Source organism: Mercenaria mercenaria, chromosome 2, assembly GCF_021730395.1.
Source record: "Mercenaria mercenaria strain notata chromosome 2, MADL_Memer_1, whole genome shotgun sequence".
Classification (NCBI taxonomy): Eukaryota; Metazoa; Mollusca; class Bivalvia; order Venerida; family Veneridae; genus Mercenaria; species Mercenaria mercenaria.
Genome location: NC_069362.1, coordinates 60,399,953 through 60,423,636, shown reverse-complemented (window position 1 = coordinate 60,423,636; position 23,684 = coordinate 60,399,953). Strand labels below are relative to the sequence as shown.

The following is a 23,684-nucleotide window of genomic DNA, read 5'->3' as shown; positions in this document are numbered from 1 at the left end:
ACCTGTAACCAGTTTAACCATCCTTTCATCAACAATAAAAATCCTTTACATATATTAATAACAGTAATTATAACAAGGTAAGCATCACAAATGCCTGACTTAACCAAAAACTTTCCTTTTTGTTTAAAACTTTCCGTAATAATTTTAAATTTTCTAAGAAAATTTCCGTGAAGCAAAAAAGATTAAATTTTGGTTTTCTTTACAGAAAAGACCTAACTGAAAAAACCCCAGGCAGGAAGTTTTAGCTTTAACGCATAGAAAAAACAATGATTGACGATTTTTAGGGGGCATAGTAATTACATAATTGCGCTATGTCAGGGCGGAAATTCTTACTTTAAAGAAGATTTATTTCTAGCACTTTGTAACTAAAATTAGTAAAACCCTTACAACCTTTAAATGATTCAAAGTTTTGACTGTAACCATGGGCCCAAAAACAATTGAAACCAAATTATTGGCCCCACCAATCAACAACAATGTCAGTTAAATTTTTTAAAATTATTAACCAAGACCTTTCCAATATGTTTGCCCTGAGCCATGAATCTAAATGCTGCCTCTACATTATTTCTATCAAACACTGTGGCTTTCAGTGGTTGGACAGCGCCCGATCCCCCCGTAAACACCGAATACAGTAGACCCGTCTCGGGGTTCCTTTTTCAAACAAAGCACCATAAAAACCTGGAAACGATGTTCGAAAATATTGACATTCCCGAAAAAAATGGGTATAAATTTTACATGAAAACAATGATGAAGTTCTCAAAAAGAAACTTTTTTCTGAATTTCTTTTTCTTTTCTTTTTTTTTTTGGTTGGGTTTAAAGTCACACCTACACAGTTATAGGTCATATGGCAACTTTCCACTTTGATGGTGGAGGAAGACCCCAGGTGCCCCTCCATGTATTATTTCATTAAGGGTGGGACATGCAATACATACTCAAGTGCAGTTTTAAAATCAGTTTGTGACCAATCAATTTAAAAGCTTTTTCTTTGCTTTAAACAATTAATGAGGTGAATTCACTGTAAACTGTTGTAAGTGTAGTTTTTTTTATCAATTAATGCACCTTTATCATGAAAACATTATCAAAAATACTTCCTTCATCTCCTTTCTGACTTACCTAGGGAAGTGTTATTTGAGAGATCAAACTTTCCAATTTCCAAGAACCGTCCATGTTGAGCCAGGACTCTAAGACTGGCCTGTAATTTTTCTTCAGCGAGCGAGTTCAACACAATATCAACTCCTGAAACAAATATACAACCATGTTTTAACTAAAACATCTGACACTTGAAAATACCATACTGATGTTACTAATGTATAGCTTCAGTCAATATATTCTCTGCTCCAGATCACATCCTATTACATAGCTGTAAAATTCATAATTTTACAATATTCAGCAACAGTCAAACACAAAAATTTCATTTAGAAAATCTTACTAAAATCTTAACCATTTTTCTCTATAAACCCAGATTTAAGTTTACATATTCATTTTATGAAATTTACCTTTCCCCTTTGTAGCATTCAGTATGCCATTTTCAAATGTGGTGTCTCTAGAATTGAAGAAATGTCTGTCAGTAAGTTGAGGGAACCTCGACTTAAGGTAATTTCTCTTCTCCTGAGAGCCTACAGTTGTAAACACCACACAACCATAGCTGAGAGCAATAGCTATAGCGGCCTGACCAACTCCTCCACTACCAGAATGTATGAGGACCTTGTCGCCATGGTGAATGTTGCCCCTGACAACCAGAGCATAGTAAGCTGTTGTGTAGACCACAGGGATGGTTGCTGCATCTTCAAGTGACCAGGAATCGGGTACCGACCATATAAAATGTCTGTTTACATCCACCACTGTGGCAAGACCCTGAAGGAGGTGTATGGTAAGTTTAGAGTTTAACAAGAGCACCGCCTTGCGGGTGCTGACGCTCATCTGATTTTTTTTTTGTGTAATAGAAATATTGTCCTACCCATGATTTTCTAAGTCTAAAAAGGGCCATCATTCTTGCAAAAAGCAGGATAGAGTTATGTTTCTTGATGTTCAGTGTCCACTTATGATGGTGAAAAACTGTTGCAAGTTTTAAAGCAATAGCTTTGATAGTTTATGAGAAAAGTTGACTTAAACATAATACTCAACCAAGAAAATGATTTTCTAAGTCCAAAAGGGGCAATAATTATTGCAAAAAGCAGGATGGAGTTATGTTGCTTGCTGTACAGGGTCAGCTTATGATGGTGAACAAGTGTTGCAAGTTTCAAAGCAATAGCTTTGATAGTTTAAGAGAAAAAGTTGACCTAAACATAAAACTTAACCAAGAAATCTGATATTTTCTAAGTCCAAAAGGGGCCATAAATCTTGCAAAAATCAGGATGGAGTCATGTTTCTTGCTGTACAGGGTCAACTTATGATGGTGAACAAGTGTTGCAAGTTTTAAAGCAATAGCTTTGACAGTTTAGGAGAAAAGCTGACCTAAACATAAAACTTAACCAAGAAAACTGATTTTCTAAGTCCAAAAGGGGCAATAATTCTTGCAAAAAGCAAGATGGAGTTATGTTTCTTGATGTACAGGGTCTGCTTATGATGGTGAACAAGTATTCCAAGTTTCAAAGCAATAGCTTTGATAGTTTAGGAGAAAAGTTGACCTAAACATAAAACTTAACCAAGAAATCTGATATTTTCTAAGTACAAAAGGGGCCATAAATCTTGCAAAAATCAAGATGGAGTTATGTTTCTTGTTATACAGGGTCAGCTTATGATGGTGAACAAGTATTCCAAGTTTCAAAGCAATAGCTTTGATAGTTTAGGAGAAAAGCTGACCTAAACATAAAACTTAACCAGGCAACGCCGACGCAGACGCCGACGCCGACAACCGCTCAAGTGATGACAATAACTCATCATTTTTTTTCAAAAAATCAGATGAGCTAAAAATGCTGCCAATGGTATCTGTATTACAGTGAAATAATTTATTTTCGTGGGTATGAAATTTCGTGGTTTTGGCCAAAACAACCATTTTGTGGGGAATATGAATTCTAAAGGGAATTTTGCTTGTTTGTTGTGATTTCAGTTTGTTGTTTGACTCAACCATGAAATTCATAAAAATTAGTCCCCCTATCAAAATTAATGATTTTGCAGTAGGCTGTAATATTTGTGGAACAGATTCAAGCTAACTTTTGCACTTTAAGTTAGTACTGTGAACAACAACCATTAACCCGTGTACTCAATGTACTCAAACTGTTTTGTAAATTTCTTTAAATGTACAAAGTTATAACAAATACCAACAAGAAAGAAATAAATTTCACAAATTTTAAAGTTATAAGTCTAAGTAAAGGGTCATGCTTTTATTCTTCATTGTCAAAGGTTTTCTGTAAAATTTTCACAATACCTTTGCTGGCACTAAGCCCATGACACGTCTGCCATTTGAATCTGTGCCTGAAAATTCCATTCCCAGCATGCACTCCTGGTTAGCAATGCCTCCTGGGATAGCATCAGGTGGAAGTTTCCCTGTAGCAAGCATAACATCTCTGAAGTTGAGGGAGGCATAATGAACTCTACACAACTCTGTCTGTGGATGGAGGGCTGGGTAGTAGTAACGCAGAGGGGACTCGATCCAATGTAAACTCGAGAGATCCCCTTTTGTCAAAACATTCACAAATGCATGCTCTGTCTGTAGTAGTGTAGCTGTAAACAAATCAAACCCAGTCATCACTTTATATCAATAACATATGTATATAAGAACAGTTATGAACAGATGATTACATGACAAATCTTTGTTTCTTTACTTTAGTTGAAGCCTGTTTTTCTTGACATTTCTCTAAACTTTCATAATTATATACAAATACATAATTAAATTTTAAAATCTTAAAAAGACTGACACAAGCAGGTAAAGACATGTGTATAGCAATATTTTCTTGATATAATTTTTTTTATTCTACAGATTATGAAAAAAAAGCAGTACTAACATCACACATATCTAGACTTACCTGAAGATAAAGGCAGATGCCTAAAAGATCCCCATACACCATTGTCATAGATATTCACAACCAGATCTTTCTCTGACAAGTCTTTCACAACACTCTCAATGTCTGGTAGTGGTTCATGGCTCTTATTAAACACACATCTGTATGGTGAGATTCACAAGCATTCAATAATGCAAGAATAACATGGTGATTATTTTTTTCTTGGAAAATCTTCCCCATTTAATATGAAACTTTCAGAATATTGTGATTCATTACCCTTATTTACTATGCATCTGGTTATTGTCATTATAACACAAACTTTTTTAATCTGTAATGAGTAAAAAGTGCTCGGTACATTTTACCTATCAAGTACAAGATGAATATTGTGAGTACTTAGAACGCTCTAAACTAAAGATCTAATCTGATTATTACTCCGTATGTTAAACTTTAACAGTAAACCAGAATAATAATAAACTGATCATTTAGTACTGTGTTTTCTTTTATCACTAGAATTCCCTATAGAATGGTAAGTAACTAACCTAATTCTATCACCACCAGGTTCTTGTCGCAGGCAATTCACCATACCCATAATTCCATTGATGTTCTCATCTGCAACCAACCATAAGTTCTCTCCCTTTGCTTTAGACTGCATTGACAACATTTCATCTTTCAAGTTGTCCACCCATGCGCAACCAAGATCTGTGACATTTACAATTTTTTGCGGAACAGAATCTTTTCTAACTTTTCTCAATAAAAACACAGTATTTAGGCAAGAGTCAGACTTTTCATAAATAATCTCTAAACTAGATTGTGAGAATATTTCCCTCCATTTTTCAGCTGTACAATAAATACTGCAGCTTCTGCTGCTGAGATCAGTATAAATATCATCCTTGTTAAAGCCATCCAATAACAAGGCAAGATGGAAGTTTTGAGTGACCTCCTGTATGAGAATAAACCCTCCAACCTCCAGACATTCGGATATATTATACAACCCTGATCTGATATTTGACTGTTTATGAAGAATGTTATTGGCAACCACTAAATGTATCTTCTTCTGAAGTGACTGAAGAGGTTCAACACTTGGCAACCATTTGACAACCTCTACTCCATCAATACTTTCATTTCCTTTTGCTGTGGCGACTGTGAATGATGCATGTAACAATGGATGACTGGCAGCAAATGGCATTAGATGACTGCTCATCCCAGCATCAGACACTTCCAAAATCTTCAAGCGTTGATTCAAAGAATTTTCGACAACCAGGTCAAAACATGGTTTCAGTGTTTCAGGTGTGGTGAGCAAATTCAGCAGCGGATCAGAAATTAGTGATTTATGACTGTTGGTAACTAACTTATCAACATTTTCAGCAAAATTATCATCATAGTCAATGCTGAAGATTTTCTGTAAAACAGAAAGAAAACCATGACTGTCTAGTTCTGAGGAAATCTCTGCTGAATCAACTTGTTCCGCAGATAGCTCAACAACAGCTCTGATATGTTGTTTGCTCTTTAATCCATTGTTCCCATGGCATGTTAGAAGATTAGTAAGCCCTTTGTGAGCACAATGTTTACAGTGACTGGCATACTGCTCCATGGGTTGTGACATTTTTACAGGAATGTGTGAGTGATATGGCACAAAGCTATACTTTTCTGTGATTGGATGATGGTAGTCATGACGACGTGGAGCTGAGGTTGCATGTAGACCAAGGATCTTTACTCCTCCTGATTTACATGTGTCACAATACTTGTCAACTATAGCGAAGAATCCTGAAAGTTCAGAAATTTAATATTCACCATGTATGTAATGTTTATAAGTACAAAAGACTAAAAATTACTGAATTTCCATATAAATATGTTTTAAATTTATTTATGTCCCAACATCCCTATTTGTAGGCAACCAGCTACATGCTCCCAAGGACTAAGCTAAGCATTTTCAAGTTCTAGCCAGTCTGTACATCATTTGGCATTTGCACAAATCAAAAAGAAATTCCAGTTGTTGACATAACCTTCATGTCTTATTTATTATATATTTACTCATTTTTTTTGACAAAGTAACACTGACACAGTCCAGGTCATATAACTACAGGCTAGCATTAATAAGCAGGTACCCTCAGGTCATTATTGCATTCACAAACAAGCACATGAGTAGTACTGCCGGATTCTGCAAGTCAGCCAGATGGCTTTTTCATATGACAAACTCACGCAAAGTTGGGCAAGCAATTCATAGTCAAGTGATCTTAATCATTGAGTCATGAAGGATCTTTTGCCTCCATTTCTATCCATGCTAGTAGTGCGAACTTGACTCTCTTTCTAAGAACAACTAGAACTGTCACAGGAGTGACTCATACCCCACCATAACAGTCTTGTCACAGAAGAATGGCAACATAAGAAATCTTAAAAATACTTGTCTTTGAGTACTTCATCCTGGCTTCACATGTAAGTAATACTAGTATAATATAGTATAGTAGTACTAGTAAATATATTAAATCTCTAATATTAGAGATACACTAAATGAATACAAGAAAGTGTCCTTACCGACCATGTTACCACAGAAAAATTTATTTACTTTTACATAGACTTATATAAAAAGTTAAAAAATACCTAAATTTGAAATCTAAAATAGGATTTCTAAAATAGACCAATTCCTGAATTTAAGGTGAAGAAACTCCATACAAAAGTTAAAAAAAGTTACTTCCTTAGCTCTAAGCCAATCAGAATGAGATATAGTGAAAATACATCAAAATTAACCTTAAATTCTAAGTAAAAGGGACACAATTCAAGAAAAATTAGTGTCAGAGTTATGCACCTTGTGTCACATGATGTGGTGATGAGTGGAACATCTATTAAGTCTGAATCAAATCCATTCAGTATAACTGAGATATAGTGAAAATACATAAAAATTAACCTAAATTCTAAGTAAAAGGGCATAATTCATGAAAAATTGGTGTCAGAGTTATGCACCTTGTGTCACATGATTGGGTGATGAGTGGATACTATTTTAAGTTTGAATCAAATCCATTTGTAATAACGAGATATAAAGAAATACATCAAAATCAACCTTAAATTAAAGTAAAAGGGACATAATTCATAACAAAATTTATGTCAGAGTTAAGCACCTTATGTCACATGATGTAGGTGTGAGGTGGAACAACTATTTAAGTTTGAATCAAATCCATTTAGAATACTGAGACTATAGTGAAAATACAACAAATTAACCTTAAATTCTAAGTAAAGGGGACATAATTCATGAAAACTTGTGTCAGAGTTATGCACCTTGTGTCACATGATGTGGGCACATGATGTGGGTGATGAGTGGAACATATTTTAAGTTTGAATCAAATCCATTCAGTAGTAACTGAGATATAGTGAAAATACATCAAAATCAACCTTAATATAAGTAAAAAGGGGCATAATTCATAAAAAAAATGGTGTCAGTTATGCACCTGTGTCACATGATGTGGGTGATGAGGTGGAACATCTATTTTAAGTTTGAATTAAATCCATTTAGTAATAACTGAGATAGATGAAAATATGCAAAATTAACCCTAAATTCTAAGTAAAAGGGACATATTTCATGAAAACTTGGTGTCAAGAGTTATGCACCTTGTGTCACATGATGTGGTTATAAGGTGGAACATGTATTTTAAGTTTGAATCAAATCCATTGGGTAATAACTGAGATAATAGATTTCGGACGCGACGGACGGGACGCGACGGAACGCGACAAAACTGACTCCTATATACCCCCCTCAAACATGTTTGGTGGGGGTATAATTATTAAACACATGATGTCACTATTAATTGATATAAATCCTATACCTTTCTGATCATCCCCAAGATCTATGACTCTCCCATGATGCACCAGTGGGTCTATGGTTAGAGCTTTGATCCTTGTTGGCAAGCAGAGACCATGGCCTGGCTGTGATAGAATTGTCATCTGTAACATTGTATCCAAGAAAGACACCCACTCTCCTGTCCATAACAGTTTACCATGCACTCCTAAAAATTAAACAGTATTAAAATAATTCCAAGGTACCTATATAGTATCAATAAAAAGCATTTTTCTCTAAAAGGTATCAACACAGAATACAGTATTGGGTGGTTATGTTTATCTGTACAAATTACTGTTATTAAAATTTATTGGACATGACTTCCTAATACACTGAACCAGTCTTTACAACATTTAGTATGACATCAGGCCTCATGTTCACAAAACATATTCAGTGTCAGCTGAGTTTGAAAAAGAAACTTATTATTTTTATGTCAATTGCTTGTTTAAAATCAAACTCGTGACTATTTAAATGGATGTTCGGTCTCAAACTGGAATTCAATATTGAAGTTCTAGTAAAATTTGCTATTAAAATTTTAATCTCAAACGCTACAGAGACTGAAAAACGTTTTTTGAACAACGGGCCATTTTTGAACATTGGGCAAGACCTAAATAATGTTCATTTGTAACCAAAATGTAGCCCCTTATCCTCATTAAAAAAAAAAACCTTGAAACCTTCTGCCTTCCTATGAACTACTATTTGGACTAACTTTTCCACTGTCAAACGTATACATATTTTTCCTACCTGAAATATCAGCCTCCTTTATGCCTTGAAATGTTGGCCCATAATCATAGCCTCTCAGTCTCAACTCTTTATACACATCTGAGGATTTCAGCGGATACTCTTCAGTACTGAGGTCAAAATCAGCATCATTTCTGGCAAGATCAGTGCTTTCAGGGCAAGTAACTTTTCCACTGGCAACCAATGTTCCACCTTCTTGTATTTCAAAGTTTCCAGTACCAGGCATATATCTCACATCAAAATGGATTTTACCTGAAACACAGAAGCAAGATTCTGGTTTATAAATAAGGAGAGTTAGTAAAATAGGGAAACTTTTTAACATCTTAACTATAGTTATCACTGATAAATACTCCCACATGCCACTTTGATACAGGGAAGTTAAGCACTCTGTACATTGTGCTGATGAGGTAAACAATTATTTTTACTTTTGTCAGAACCCTTCCATCTGTTGAGAAGATAGATGACATGAAATAAAGCTATCTGACTCTGAACTCCAAAAATGACCTTGATCTTAGACCCAAGTGTACCTCATATCAGGGGCATCAGTCATGTGTAGTCATTTGAAAATCCATTAGATGGGTTTGGAGATATACCACCGGAAACAAATGACGAATAGATTTACCAACAATTCTAATTCCAATATAACTTCCATGTAGTAACTTGACTCTAGGGGTATAACCACAAGCATAGTAGTAGACAAAGAGGTGCTCTATTATCAAGGGTTTGTGACTATAGTGTTGTTTAGGTTAATAAAATCTGTAAGAAGATCCTTTGGAAGCACAGAACTTAACTCTGGTTTAATTTTGTGTCTGTTCATGATGGGTAATGAAATGTGCAACACTATTCAAGTCTCCAAACATTGGGTAAAGCAGGATTCTATTATGCAGGTAATGGAATGGACACTATGAATTCCAAGGACCAGAAAATATACAAAAATATATGGACAGTTACTGTCTTCAGAGAATTTTTAGCTTTTATGTTCAAACAAGATGCAAATTTCCACTCAATGTGTTTTTTCAGGCACAGGTATGCTCACTGATCAGAGCCACCAATCACCTGCAAGCAAGCTGGACAGCTTTTTTACATGAAAAAGATCAAGTATGTTGTTCAACAGGTGTGACAGATTGTCTTATAGAACTTTTAATCAAGCACTTAATACTAACAACAGGTGGGGTGTCAACTTTCTGAAATACAGTCAAACTTTGTTTGCTCGAACTTGGATTATTCGAACACCATTCATCACTCAATCAGGTCACAGCAAAATCACTGTATAATCTAAGTTGTTCAAGGGCTTGAACAACTGATAACTGGAACAAATTTTGCAAGTTCCATTGAGTTCCGGTGAATAAGTTCGACTGTATTGAAATGTAGGAAGACAATGATTACAGAAGGTCATTCTTACCGCTCTCTGGCAAGATTGTAGCTCTGTGAATGTCAACGTCTTCAAATAATACTGTTAATTCATCATACTGTGTCCCTTCCAGTTTAGCTAAGGTCTTCCAAGCCAACAACATATACCCTGCAGCTGGGAAAAGGACACGCCCATCTATCTTGTGTCCAATCAAGTACCTATCTTCCGAGTCATGTGACATATCAATATCAAAGCCACACCCACTTGCAGAGTTTGCTCCACCTCCAATAAACATGTCAGCAGTAGGAACATTCCAGTGCTGTGAGTGATCCCACGTCACCAATGGTGACACCATTGGGGTACCTCTGGGGACAGGGAAGGAAACAGCAGGTATAAGTTTCAAAGGATTCAGTTTCAATCCTTGCTGATAGCATCTGAAAATTGATAAAACCTTTACCATTAACCAAGTTGAAAATTAACAAATCCATCCCACGCCAGTTTCTTATATACTGCAAAAATTATAATATTTTGTTCCATGATGTTTTTTTTAAGTAGAAATGTTTGCTAACAGTTTAATAAGTGTGATAAATCAAATTATCACAAAGGTAACTGAATAATTCAATAAATAAATGATTGAATGCCTCCATCAGGTTCTTATTTTTTGTAACATATCATTATTATAAATTCATAAAATGTTTAATCTATTTTACTTAAATGTAAGAAATTGATTATCATATATTGTATTTTATGGTATTGCCTGGCATCAGCTTATGCATGTCCATGTTTTTATGCAGTATTTCCCATTCGCAATAACAGCAAACATTTATACGTCACTAAATTAACCATTTGTTACAAAACAGTTTACTGTAAACAGTTCTTGCATTAGTTGCTTTTTATCCATTTAGTGTTTGATATATCGTTATTAAGACAAACATGTATCATTTAAATCAGATAGGATATAATTTATATTTTTATTTAAAACAATCATTTATGTTTTAGTTTTATAAACAATCATTTATTTTTTGGTTAAAACATACTTTCCAAGATTTGAGAGACAAAATCCAACATTATCCTCATGTGATCTCTTCATCAATCCCACAATGCAACAGTCCTTTGACAATGACCTTTTCAATATGGCTTGCAGAAGACAATGAGGGGCTATCTCCATGACAACGGCATTAGCTGGCACATGTTTCAAGGCTTCCTGAAACAGCACCGGACTGACAAGATTGTTCACATGGTAGTCTGCTGAGGAGAACCTGGCAAGGTCAGAGGACCAGTTGGTTTCTCGGATAGAAGAGCTGATCCACCTTGCAGATCTTTCCTTGGGACTTCTGATGACCTACAATGTAGAGTAAAGAATGTTATAGAAGTCTTTAAAATGGTCATTTTTCTTCTTCTTTCCCCATCTGAAAAAAGAGGTCTTAGCCAAATATTCCATTAAATGGCTAGAACTGATCTAAATATCTAAAAACAATGATGTATTCAAAAGAAAAAGTCTCTGTGAAATCACCGATATTTGGGTGAGGGGGTTTTGGGTGGTTGGGGGTTGAGGATTTTTCGTAGATTTCATGGCACAGTTAAAGCATGAAATTAAATCCAAACCAACCAAACAAGAACCCCCAAAAATATCCAATTCATTCTATCTTCAAAAGTTCAAATCTGCTCATTCAGGTTCACATTTAGCTATCTGGACAAAACCAACAAAATTTCATACCCACAAAATCAAACGATTCACAGTATCAAGTTTAAATACATTTCTAATATGACTAGCAATGCTTAAATCATAACATTATTATGTTGACGTCACGTTAACATGATATTTAGTGCCATGTATGCATCTAAAAATGGCGCTTTCGAATTTGTTCAAATATCTTACTAAATAGCATGTTTAAAATGAAATGTCACATTGCACAACTGTCTTGATTAATTTATACACATATTGAGTTGGTTATTCCCTTTGCAGAATAATTTGCCATTATTTTTGCCCAAACTGAACTCTTCCGCAAAACGTATTACCATTTCCAGTCCTGGAGTTTATAAACAAAGAAGCGTAACAACCTACCATTTGGGGCCGTCGCTTGCATGCGCAAAGAAACAGTTCTATCAATTTGATCTACCGGTAAATTTTACAGTAAGACATATAAGAATCAAAATAATTTATAGCAAACCCATGTTTGAATGCTATTTATACACTCTGGTGGTTATACATTGTTCTAAATAATTTCAGTCGGGCTGCTCCCTCGTGAAATTACTACAACTGATGTATAACTGCCTATCATGTATAAATAGTGTGTTAAAACACTGGTTTGCTATAAATTATTTCTTAAATAATTCTTCATTCCTGCCTTGAAAATAAGTAACTCCTCATTCCTGCCTTGAAAATAAGTAACTCCTCATTCCTGCCTTGAAAATAAGTAACTCCTCATTCCTACCTTGAAAAATAAGAATAAGATCACAACAAACCTTATTTAGTGCTGTTTTAAGTGATGCTGCTATCTCCTTCATATAATAGGAATGGAAAGCCACGCCAGCAGTGTTCACCTCCTTTGCAAATACTTGTCTCTCTTTCAGTTCTGAGACAAACTTTCTAACAGCATCAATAGGACCGGAGATAGTCACCGTGTCTTCAGCATTGTGACAAGCTGGTACCACACCCGGGGGACATTGTTCAAGGGCCTCTTGCCATGTCAAACCTGAATTATATGTAAAATTTACATTAAAATCTATATTCACAATTTCAGTGCATTGAAGCCAGTACCTTTCAAAATGTAACACAACCTACTGTTTCTAAGTCAATTTCATACAACTAAAATGCAATATATATAACTGCCCAATTGCAAAACTGTTGTATCTTTCTTGTGTATCTGCACTGAGGTAATGTCTGCTTATTGTGTTTTCATTCTGCACAGAAGTATTGAGACAGTATTCATTAACATTTGACATGCTGAATTCAAATCTGAACTTAAACACAAACCATTCAATTTGCTAAAACTGTATTATGCACTTTTATTAAATGAATTTGTATTGCTTTTGCTGTTATACAAGAAGATAAATCCCAGTAAAATTTCATAAATGTATACTTCCTTAAAACTTCAGAAAACAGAAAATTTAACATATTCAAATACATTAATAAAAATGGACTGTTTGTTATACTAACCGACAGCAGCCATCCCACCTGGTGGAAGTTTGGCATTCTGTATGCAGTGACCCCTCCAGTATGCTGCTAAAACTGTTTCCTGTGCCGTCAGACTTCCATCAGCATATGCACAGCCAAGCTCTCCAACAGAGTGTCCGACAATACCATCTGGTGAGATACCCAAGATTGTGAGAACATCTACTAAAGCAACCTGAAAGAAATTTATTCTATATTTCAAATAACCATTTCTTGGTTCATGAACTGTGTTAAAACAGCACATACTCTGTCAGAAAATTTAAGTAATACATGGAACTAGAATTCTAGAATGTGTTCTTTATATGCAGTAGCTCATTACTGTTTCTAATGAAAAACAGCTTAAAAGTTTTTACAGTAAATTGAATGCATGAATTTTAAACTGAAAGATGGTTCAAAAAACACAACCTTATCTGTATGTTCTTTTGCTGCTGCTCAAGATAATTCAAGGCTTTGAGATATTTAAGGTTTTAATATTGTCCTGTGACAGGATTTCAAAGACACTGACAATAAGACAATTTTTCTGGGTGTCATACCATTAAAGCGCTTCATCCAAAGTGTGACATAAAAAAAACTACCATAACGTATTTTGGGGATTAGTTAGCATCTTCTTAACACAGCTAGTATATAAAAGGCAGGCAGGCCTTTTTTACCTGAATTGCTGCTATTCCAACAAATGAGTTGATGGTATTTTCAAAGGTAGTTTCCTCTCCATTCATCAACATATCATACAGATTCACACCATATGGTTGCAGCAATGCATCTGATTGCAATATTGAAGTTCTAAATGCGTCTATTTCCATCATTTTCCGGCCCATACCGTGCCACTGTGTTCCCATTCCGGCAAAAACATACCACACTGGCCGCTTTTCTGAACTTACTTTCTGAAAAATTAAAGTAAAATGTTTGCTAAAACAGGTTTGATGCTTAAAAATAAAACTTCCATGTCTGAAATCACTGTATTTATTTTCTGAGAAACTTTCCACTTAATTATGCAACTGGCAATAAAGAATCATAAAATGAACACTTAAAGCAAATTTCATGTACTTTGTAAAAATTCAGCACAAAAATACATGATGTGCTAATCCAATTTAGCTTATAAATCTTTAAAGCAAAACAAAATTACCTGTACATGTATCTCTTCTGAACCATTCAGTAATGTATAACCCCTGTAAGGATGTGTAGCAGACGACAAATGAGCAGTCTCATTCATTAATGAATGTAAATGCAAATCATGTGGATGCCTTCTGACTTTTCTCAAAGTTTCTTTCAAACCCTCCTTTGACCTTGAGCTATATAAGAACAGTCTCTTCTTCTCACAACCTTCACACACAGATTTTTCATTAAATTTGTTTGACCGGAGAATTGTGTGGACATTTGATCCTCCGAAGCCAAACGAGTTCACTCCAACCAGTCCAACGTCACATTTCTTGTTTTGATCAACTACTTCAAGTTTCCCATTGGTCAAACCAGAAATATCTTGGTTTGGAGAAGTGTAATGCAAGTTGCTAGGGATGGTACCATCCTCCATAGCAACAATCACCTTAGCAACTGCTGCTAGACCTGTAAACATTCATTAAATGGACAATGAATAATAGGTGGACAGATTGAAAATTGTTTAAATCACAAGGTCATCCTAAAACCAACAATGTTAAGAACCAAGCACCTGAAAGTGTACCAGTAAATAAAACACATCTTTTCCTGTTTAACATAAAATACTTCTATTTTATGAGTAAAGATAACAATAAAAATAATATAATGTCATACAGATTCAAACAGTGTTCACTTTTAAGCAAATATATTCATTAAACATTTCAAGGGCATAAGTACCAAGTTTTTATCATTAGACCCACAAACCATGTCTATGTTTGTTTCTGAATGACAGACTGATGTACTGAATGTATAAAGGAAAACTGATAAATGAAGAATTTGTGAATACAAGAATGACATGGATCCATCTTAAAATATACAAAATTCAAATACCAAAAAATTACAAAGAATAGAATACCTGATGCTGGCTCTGAATGTCCCATGTTTGACTTCACTGACCCGATAGGCAGTGGCCCCTTCCTGTCCTTACAGAATACATCACATATAGTATTGACTTCCTGTGGGTCTCCAGCCTTCGTGCCTGTTCCATGGGCCTCAACGTAAGACACCTGGGTTGGATCAATGCATGCCTCACTATATACTTCATTCAGTAACCTCTTCTGAACATCTCCCGAGGGAAACGTTATTCCTGGAATAAAGCACAAATTAATAGGGGCTGTCCTTGTTGGAAATAGTCTCCAATAATAATGAAAGGAAATTAAAACAGTAAAAAATCCTTAAATACCAGCTATTTCTCTAAATGCGTTTATTACAATTTTAACCTTCATTTAGTTCAGATTCTGTCATGTCAATATCTTTTCTTTCTTTCTCCATGGAAAATCAATACAAACAGAACTGGAAAATGATAATCAAAAATTATATTTATTAATCTGGTTGGGTTTATCGCACCGACAATTATAGGTCATATGGCGACTGTGGAAAACCCCAGGTTCCCCTCCGTGCATTATTTCATCACGTAGAACCACCGACCTTCCGTAAGCTAGATGGATGGCTTCTTCATATGAATTCAACGCCCCGAATGAGGCTCCAACCAACATTGATGAAGGGCACGTGATTTGAAGTCAGTGACCTTAATGACTCGACCACAGAGGCCTCTTCAAAAATCATACAGGATTGGTGACAAACAATCATGGTATGAATGGTTGACATAAAGTAATAGATAGCTTTGAGTTAAGCCAACATATATAAACCTACCTTGCTGTTTATTCCCATCACTGTTTGTTTTTGAGTGAACTAGTGTGCAGTACACTCGTTTAGCACCAACTTCTTTCTGCAGATACACTGCAATTATACCCTCACTCCTACAGTAACCATTGCCTACAAGCAACAGAAGATTATGGAGCATGATTTATCTTCATGCAATCATTTGAAACAAATAATACAAATCCATTATTCCAATTTTAAAATAATGCTGAACAATTTGAAGAATTGATTTTGTTTTGTACTAGCTTACCAGTTTTTTTTTATTAATACTGTCACAAGGAACAAATACTAGATTATATTGAGATGTTCTTTCTTCAACACTGATTTAGCACAAAAGACCTTGCTTTAAATTTCTTCAATAAACAAGTTTACATAGGAACATATCTGCATGAAAAACTAATAAACCAGGAATTCTATTCCCACAGAAAGGCCAGTGTTTTGAAATGAAGCCCAAGACTTCCTTTCTGTGACTTATTCATAACATTTTTATGTGAAACTTTGTTTCAAGGGTAACTCCAGGGCTTTTCATCAGGAAATTGGGAAGAGGCCTTGGCCTTCCAAATTGGGAAATTTAGGCGCGATAATTGTCCATTTTGGGAAAAAATATCAACCAAAAGTAAACATCGAAAGACGAAGCAAATTTATCTCCCCTGAAACATGGACTAAAATCCAGGCCATGGAACATAATATATTAGACTGGCAATGTGTCACAACTGGTTCTGTGGGCTGTTAGGCTATTGTGCTACAAGAGACAAACGCTTCCTCTGGAAATACTAAAATGTAAACAAAATCTTAACCATCTGTTGCATGATTTTGGGAAATTTTACCTTGCATTTTGGGAAATATCTCTGCCACAGTTGGGAAAAAATAGTATATTTTTGGATTGGGAAGAGGCCTTTTATAGGCCTCTGTTATATAAGGATGAAAAGCCCTGAACTCCAAATCACCCAGACAAACTGTAAGACAACTGGTATTCCCTTTGAAATGGAAGAAATCTACCCGGAAACTGTTTTTTTTTTCTAAAATATTTATTTCCTGACACTGCAACAAAAGTACATTCAAAGAACCCGACAGTAAAATGTCCAACTAGGTCACCATTTTCCCTCGCATTAAATGTGCTGGGCAATAATGTTTTAACTTAAACCAATAATGTGAAATAAGGCAATGCCTCAATCGGGAATCATTACAGTCCATCAGCTTGCCCAGAAATATTCGTTTGTATCAATTTAAAGAAAAAACAATACTGCCCATATTTGTACTGATGTGCAAGACGTTGCAGTTCAGACAAGTTATGTGGACGCTTATTACGCACAAGAAAAAAGCATATTTTTCCAAAAAATCTGAAGTCAGACGCTCTGTACATGTGCTGGAAGGCCACATTATTTAATATGATAGTATATCTCATTCGGTATATATCGCATGTTACCATAGAGGGATTGATCCCAATTTTCATCACAAAGCGAATAAAATCGGTTGGATCAATTCCCTATAAGCACTGTAATTTACCTTCAGCATCAAATGATTTACACATTCCTTCAGGTGACAGCATACCAAGTCTCATGAACTGTACAGCAACAGCTGGTCTCAAACAAAGATTAGCTCCACCCACAATGGCTGCATCACATTGTCCACTACGGATACTGTGTAATGCTTGATCCAGGGCCAATAAACTTGATGAGCATGCTGTATCAATGGCATAACTGGGCCCTGTAATTGCATAATTCTAATTTAAGTAACATTTAAAATTATGAAGTAGGATGACTTTAAGTAAAAGCATAATGTTCGTGAAATGCTATTTTTGTACTTTTAAACCAACTGAAAATGTTCTAAGGAAACTTGACATAATAACTTTAATATAACTGAGAGGTCACTGAAAATAAAATTTGGCCACATACCTTTAAAGTCAAAGAAATATGAAAGTCTGTTAGCAAACATGGATCTTGTGCATCCTGTCATGGCATATCCAACTGTATTCTCTACCTCCATGGACCAGGCATCATGACTCTCAGAGGCACTTGCACCAATAAATACACCTGTCTTTGATCCCCTAATATCCTCTGGATTTATACCTGACAAGAATGTTACAAAACGTGAGTACATAAAATCTTCAGTTACAAATAGCCCAAAGGTCTTCTTAAGTCCAAACCTTCAAGAGATAGGCCAAACATAAAAATATCAAAGTCATATAAATCCAACAATTTTGACAACAAATTAACAACAAATACGCCCAGAACCTGGGGTTCAACATCACTTCTAGAATTTTTTTTTTAAATGATATGATTTAATATTTTCTCTAACTTTTGACTAAAATACACTTGAGAAAATTGTGTATCAAGCACATCAGGTTTAGTTTCAGGTAAGCTATTCAATAAGTGTTTATTAATTCAAACAAGGAGCTGTGTTCAATTAACGCTTGATGCCCCCAGTTGCATCCTTGTCGATAGATTTTGCACCTAAGTCCAAAACGAGGTCAACGTCAAGGTCAAACTGAGGTCAGGTGATGTCTGAAGATGAGGAATGGTCACAGGTTACATCTGCATTAGGATCAAGTCATTCTAGTAAGGGGTATTGATGCTAGACGAAACAGTTCCATTTGGTTAACCTCAAACGGATGGACGAACGAACGAACGAATGGACGGACAGGACAATCACTATATGCCTCCCGCATCAGTAGATGCCGGGGGCATAACAAATAAACACTCAAATTTCCAACACTTACCTGCATCAACAATAGCTTCATATGTGACTTCCAGTAGTATGCGTAACTGCGGATCCATACTGTTGGCTTGCTTTGGATGTACACCAAAGAACGAGGCATCAAATTTTGAAAGATCCTTCAACTTTCCGCTCCTTTTTGGCAGGCCATACAGACCTAAAAAGCATATCTATATTAAAATGTCGGAAAATGTCTAGAAATATATAGATACATTAAAATGTCTAGAAATATATAGATACATTAAAATGTCTATAAATACAGTCAAACATGTCTATAAAGACCATTTCTGTGAAATGAAAATGTCATTTTGTAAACAGGTGGCCTTTCAAAATAAATTTTACTATAGGTAAAATGAAGAGAAAATAGTATCTTTTCAATGCAGGTAAATAAATGCAGTCAGTCTTTATTCCAAAGGTGGTCTTCAGTACAAGTTTGAATACAGTAACTTCACTATAATATTAACATTTCTATGACTAAATAAATATGCCATTTTCATTTATATTTGAACAACTGTGGTCAGTGACTTCTTTTAAACAATTGATCTTCAACAAGTTTAGCAATTAATAATGTGACCAAAAACACATTTTCTTTCTTTTCTTAGCCATTTTTCCCTGACATTTTTTTTGGACAGGGATTTAAAACTCATGGTCAAGTTTACAAGGTGACCAGAACTTTAGATATACTGGCGCTAATGAACATTATCCCTCTGAGCACTCTTAGTCAGCAGCATTTCACCCAGGTAAGATTTTAACAAACTCACAGTGTCAACAGTATAGTGACCTGAGGCCAGAAACCAAGAGGTTTAAAATGGCTGTTTTTTAACAATCAACTGATACTGCATGACATCTAATTGGGTATCTTTAACTTCATATGAAGTAAGGCCATACCAGGTTTCCATCTAGAATCATCCTCTGTAACCATATCAACTCCTCCCATAAGATTCTCCTTGAACTCTTCCATGTTGTCAGACTGTGGCAGTCTACAAGACACACCACTGATCACAACTTCCCCACTTGCAGCATGTATCAGTGATTCATTTGGCCCAGGACCTGCTGCTGTCATGTCACTACCAGCATCCCCAGAACCTTGTACCACCTCCTCCAATACAGGAGCTTCATCAAAACTCCTTGCCGGCATCTTCTTACTCTTCAATCAGTGCTTATTGTCAATAACTTCTTGATTCTGTAGACCTGAATAATGCAAATGTGGAATCAGAACACCAGTGCGTTCAAAAAAAACCCATTGAGAAGCTTTCAAATGTGAAAGTGAATGTTATAACAGTTCTAATTATGTCCTCTGCGTAAAAATAAGCGGATGGAATAGGTTGTTCATATTCTACCAGGTGTGGTCTAACTGTAGCAAGAGTGCTAAACTATCACAACATGCACCTGTCTTTCAGTAATAATCACAGATTAAATTTGTTTGTGTGTAATACTAACCAATTATATCATTTGGATTCTGAAATGTCTGTAAGATTAATTATAGTATGCATACATGAAGGTATGGTGATATTATTTTTTGACACCTATATTGACACCAGATAATATGCTGATGCTGTGTTTTAACTAAAAAACAAGACAAAACATAAATTTTCATACCAGAATGTAAAATGTAATCAGGTTTATGCAGGGCTGAAGACTGTTGTCTGAAAAATCTGCTTCCATGCAAAATGTTTGTAAAGCCGACACTAATGCCAATGAATGGGTATATATCAACAACAGGACTGATGTACTAATAAACTTTGATAATGTGGCAGTTGACCTCAATACAATCGACACTGTTTATTTTCCAATACAGGTAAATCCAATATTTGCTTTACAATAGATCTATGATGGATTATCTTTGAACACCCCTGCACTTATTGGACTCAACTGCCACATTATCAATGTTTATTAGTACTGTCTGAATTTTGTTTTCAAAATAATACATTCTAAACTTGGTAGGGCCATTATTCACAAAACACCTAGCCTTGAAGAGCTACGTTTGTTTGGAGAAACGATGAAACACTGTCAATATCCTCACTTTTGGACTGCAAAGACTGGTCATGTGTAAAAATGATACTGCAGGATACAATTTCTTAGAATTCATCAGAAAAGATGTATGCCAGACTAACACTATTGTCCTCATTCCATTAATGTTTCTCTCAAGGGTGGTGTTCTATCTTTTAAGGTAACTATGCAATGACTGAAATTGTGTTTTAGCTGTTTGGTAATGTTTATAATAATTTTCATGCTAAAGAAATAAGTAATTAGTTTTCTAAAGCATCCAAGATGGCTACATTGTTTCATCATTTCTGTCCTTTTATCTTTTCTTTTATGTGTCTAACTTGCATGCACACTAATAATCCATTATCGTTCACAGCAGTCACAGTTGCGAGTTTAGGAGTGAGACCAGTGTACAGTACAGTCCAGTTCCAGTGTTTGTTTAACAGTATTTGGGCTGAAGATCTGTAAAATTTTTATTGTATATTTTCGATATTTCAGTGCCTAGATATACTGGATATACCGTAATAGATCTTACAGCGGCCAAACGTCTTGGTTAATTCACGCTGAAACCAAATACCCGCTAATCTACATTTATAAGTTACGTACAATTTGACAATGTAAGTTGGGCTTCATCAGTAGGGTTGGGATATGGGCATTGTGGGGATATGAATACTACAAAACATCATCAAGAAACACAAGAAAAAAGAAACTGCAGAGAAAGTTTTGTTATTGTGTGTGAGGGAGGAGGTAGGATGGAGAATGTGGTGTCACCCGGGGCAAATCCAGATTAAACCTTAGTTGCACAACTTCACATACTAAATAACAATGAAGTTTCATAACTCCAGGTCAAATCCTCTTCGAAACGCCTCTTACACAAACTTCTTAGTATATTTGTTGACAAGTCAAGGGCCACAACTCTGGTCAAGATGAATGAAAGCCTTCATCCACCCGAAAATAAGTGCACACTGCGTGCTAAATAATACACCTATATTGTTTCACAGCTCTTTGTCAAATATTTTTTGAGATGTATGCAAAAAACTTTTAAGCCATTTCACATTTTTACCAAATCAAGGGCCATAACTCTGCTCTGGTTGAGTGAAATCCAAGACAAAACCCTGTGCGCACCACTTAACATGCTGAAAAAAATCTATAATGTGTAATGACTTAAGGTCAAATACTTTTTGAGATATGCACAATAGAGATCTGGGTGGAAGGGCAGACGTAAAGACAAGTGTAAATCTAAGCTCCCATGCCCCCCCCCCCCCCCCCCCCCCCCCCCCCCCCCCCAAAAAATGAATAAAAAAAATGGAGGGCACAATGAACATCTTCAAAAAAAGTTGTTGAAACAGTTGTTTGATTTTGACAGTATTCCTAAAATGGACTGTTCCATCATTCAGTCTGGGCAATACCATTTATTATTCGAAGGGGTGTTCACTAACTGAATAGCAAACAGTGTAGACCATGATCAGCCTGCACAGGTGTGCAGGCTGATCTTGGTCTGCACTGGTCGCAAAGGCAAAACCAATCGCCGCCAGCAGGTTAAGGGTTGATGTAAGAAATATTAATATCTAGTTTGTCAGTTCTACTTTCACTTTCGATTTGGCTAGTATAGAATTATTTTAAATTGCATGTTTTTGCAACATTTTCACCTCTGGAAGTAAATATGTTTGAAAACGCCATATTACGGACATGCGATTGATTTTTAAAGGAATTTCATGGACTGATTGACAGGACCGGCCAACATGTACCGCGATACATAACGGTAATTATACGTTTCAAGCCATGCAGAATCATTGTTCTTACATGTTTTCAGCAATTATACAATTCTTTCAATGTAAATAATCAGTGTTCATAAACAAAAGTTACATATTCTGTCTTCTTATTAACACGAACTGCCAGAACGTTTATTCTCCCAACCTACAATCAGCAGCCGCTCCTTTACAGTTTACTTTCGTTTTCTATAAATAGAAAGAAGAAGCTTGCTGTAGAAAAAAACCTTAAAATTACAGCTACATATTGCCTAAGATTAATATAAGCTAGCACTTTACCTGTCAGATACGTGCAGTCTTATCCGTAGCAGTTTTATAAATGAAGTAAATGATGAAATTTTCATGTGGCATGTTTTTGTTTACGTGAGCTGACCTCTCCCCGAACCCGTATGGCGCGATGTTGGACGATTTCCAATAGCCAATCAAAATGAAGTTTGATTTTTATGACATTGTGGCGGGAAAACGCGTGGTCTAACAACATATTGAATGAATACCTGGCATTTCATTGTAACAATTCATATTTAATCAATACGACATCAGGCAACTTAACATAAACACTAGAAATAATATCGCCTGCCTATTACCAGACTGATCTTTTTTTAAAGGAATTAAATTTTGTATATAGAATCTAGATCTAGATATATAGAATCTATATCTACTTATTTTTCATCTTTTGTCTATTTGGGTGAATCGCCCATTCAAAGTGTATATTTCACAATGGTTTTCGTATTTTACAAGCACGTCTGAGTCATTCTATCGTTTTGAACGAAAGATGTTGACATAAAGAGATTCTCCCCATCCAGGCGAATGCCTACTCTAAAATCATGAAACACCAACTTAACTACTCCGTAATGTTTACGGTATAAGTATCCACGAGTGACCTAGAGCTTCCAGTTAATTTGAATATCGCCTTTTGGGAAATAAAATATACATATGTGTATATAATTAAGTTCAGGATGTTAAACTCGCGTGATTTTTCGGTATCGTACACACGGTAAAAATAACTTCATCCTGGTGACATTTTTTGTCTATATTTTTTTTTTAATTGGCGGATTTTCGCCGAAGACAGGAACATGAGGGTCAAGTGTTTGTCACATATTCTCAATGCTTTCTTCGAACACTTCGCCCAAATGCCAGTGTGCATCATTGCCTTTGCATTTGGTCTGTGATCAAGAACATATAGTGTCTAGGAAAAGTATTAGTTTTTACGGTGGCATAGAGGGGACAAAGGAAATATTTTATTTATCACGTGCGCACGTGTTAAATAAAATATTTTCTATGTCCCCTCTACGCCACCGTAAGTTTCCCTGTCTTCGACGCTTTTTTAGAAGTATAATCAAGTAAAAAGAAAACTTTTCAAGCAAAATGTTAC

General features: G+C 35.5%; 1 protein-coding gene across 1 annotated transcript; it reads right to left on the bottom strand.

The window, feature by feature from the left end:
* Nucleotides 1–1,075: 1,075 nt before the first annotated feature.
* LOC123564054 (fatty acid synthase-like) lies at nucleotides 1,076–22,713 on the bottom strand. Its single transcript, XM_053536702.1, has 20 exons — nucleotides 22,592–22,713; nucleotides 19,446–19,748; nucleotides 18,562–18,714; nucleotides 17,738–17,911; nucleotides 17,349–17,549; nucleotides 15,834–15,956; nucleotides 15,037–15,267; nucleotides 14,155–14,591; nucleotides 13,682–13,912; nucleotides 13,017–13,206; nucleotides 12,323–12,552; nucleotides 10,894–11,198; nucleotides 9,908–10,290; nucleotides 8,509–8,757; nucleotides 7,754–7,933; nucleotides 4,478–5,702; nucleotides 3,963–4,099; nucleotides 3,365–3,660; nucleotides 1,494–1,851; nucleotides 1,076–1,233 (listed from the first exon to the last, which is right to left on the bottom strand). Exons 2-20 carry the CDS (start codon nucleotides 19,693–19,695, stop codon nucleotides 1,091–1,093), a joined length of 5,496 nt encoding a protein of 1,831 aa, XP_053392677.1. The 5' UTR covers nucleotides 19,696–19,748; nucleotides 22,592–22,713; the 3' UTR covers nucleotides 1,076–1,090.
* Nucleotides 22,714–23,684: the final 971 nt, after the last annotated feature.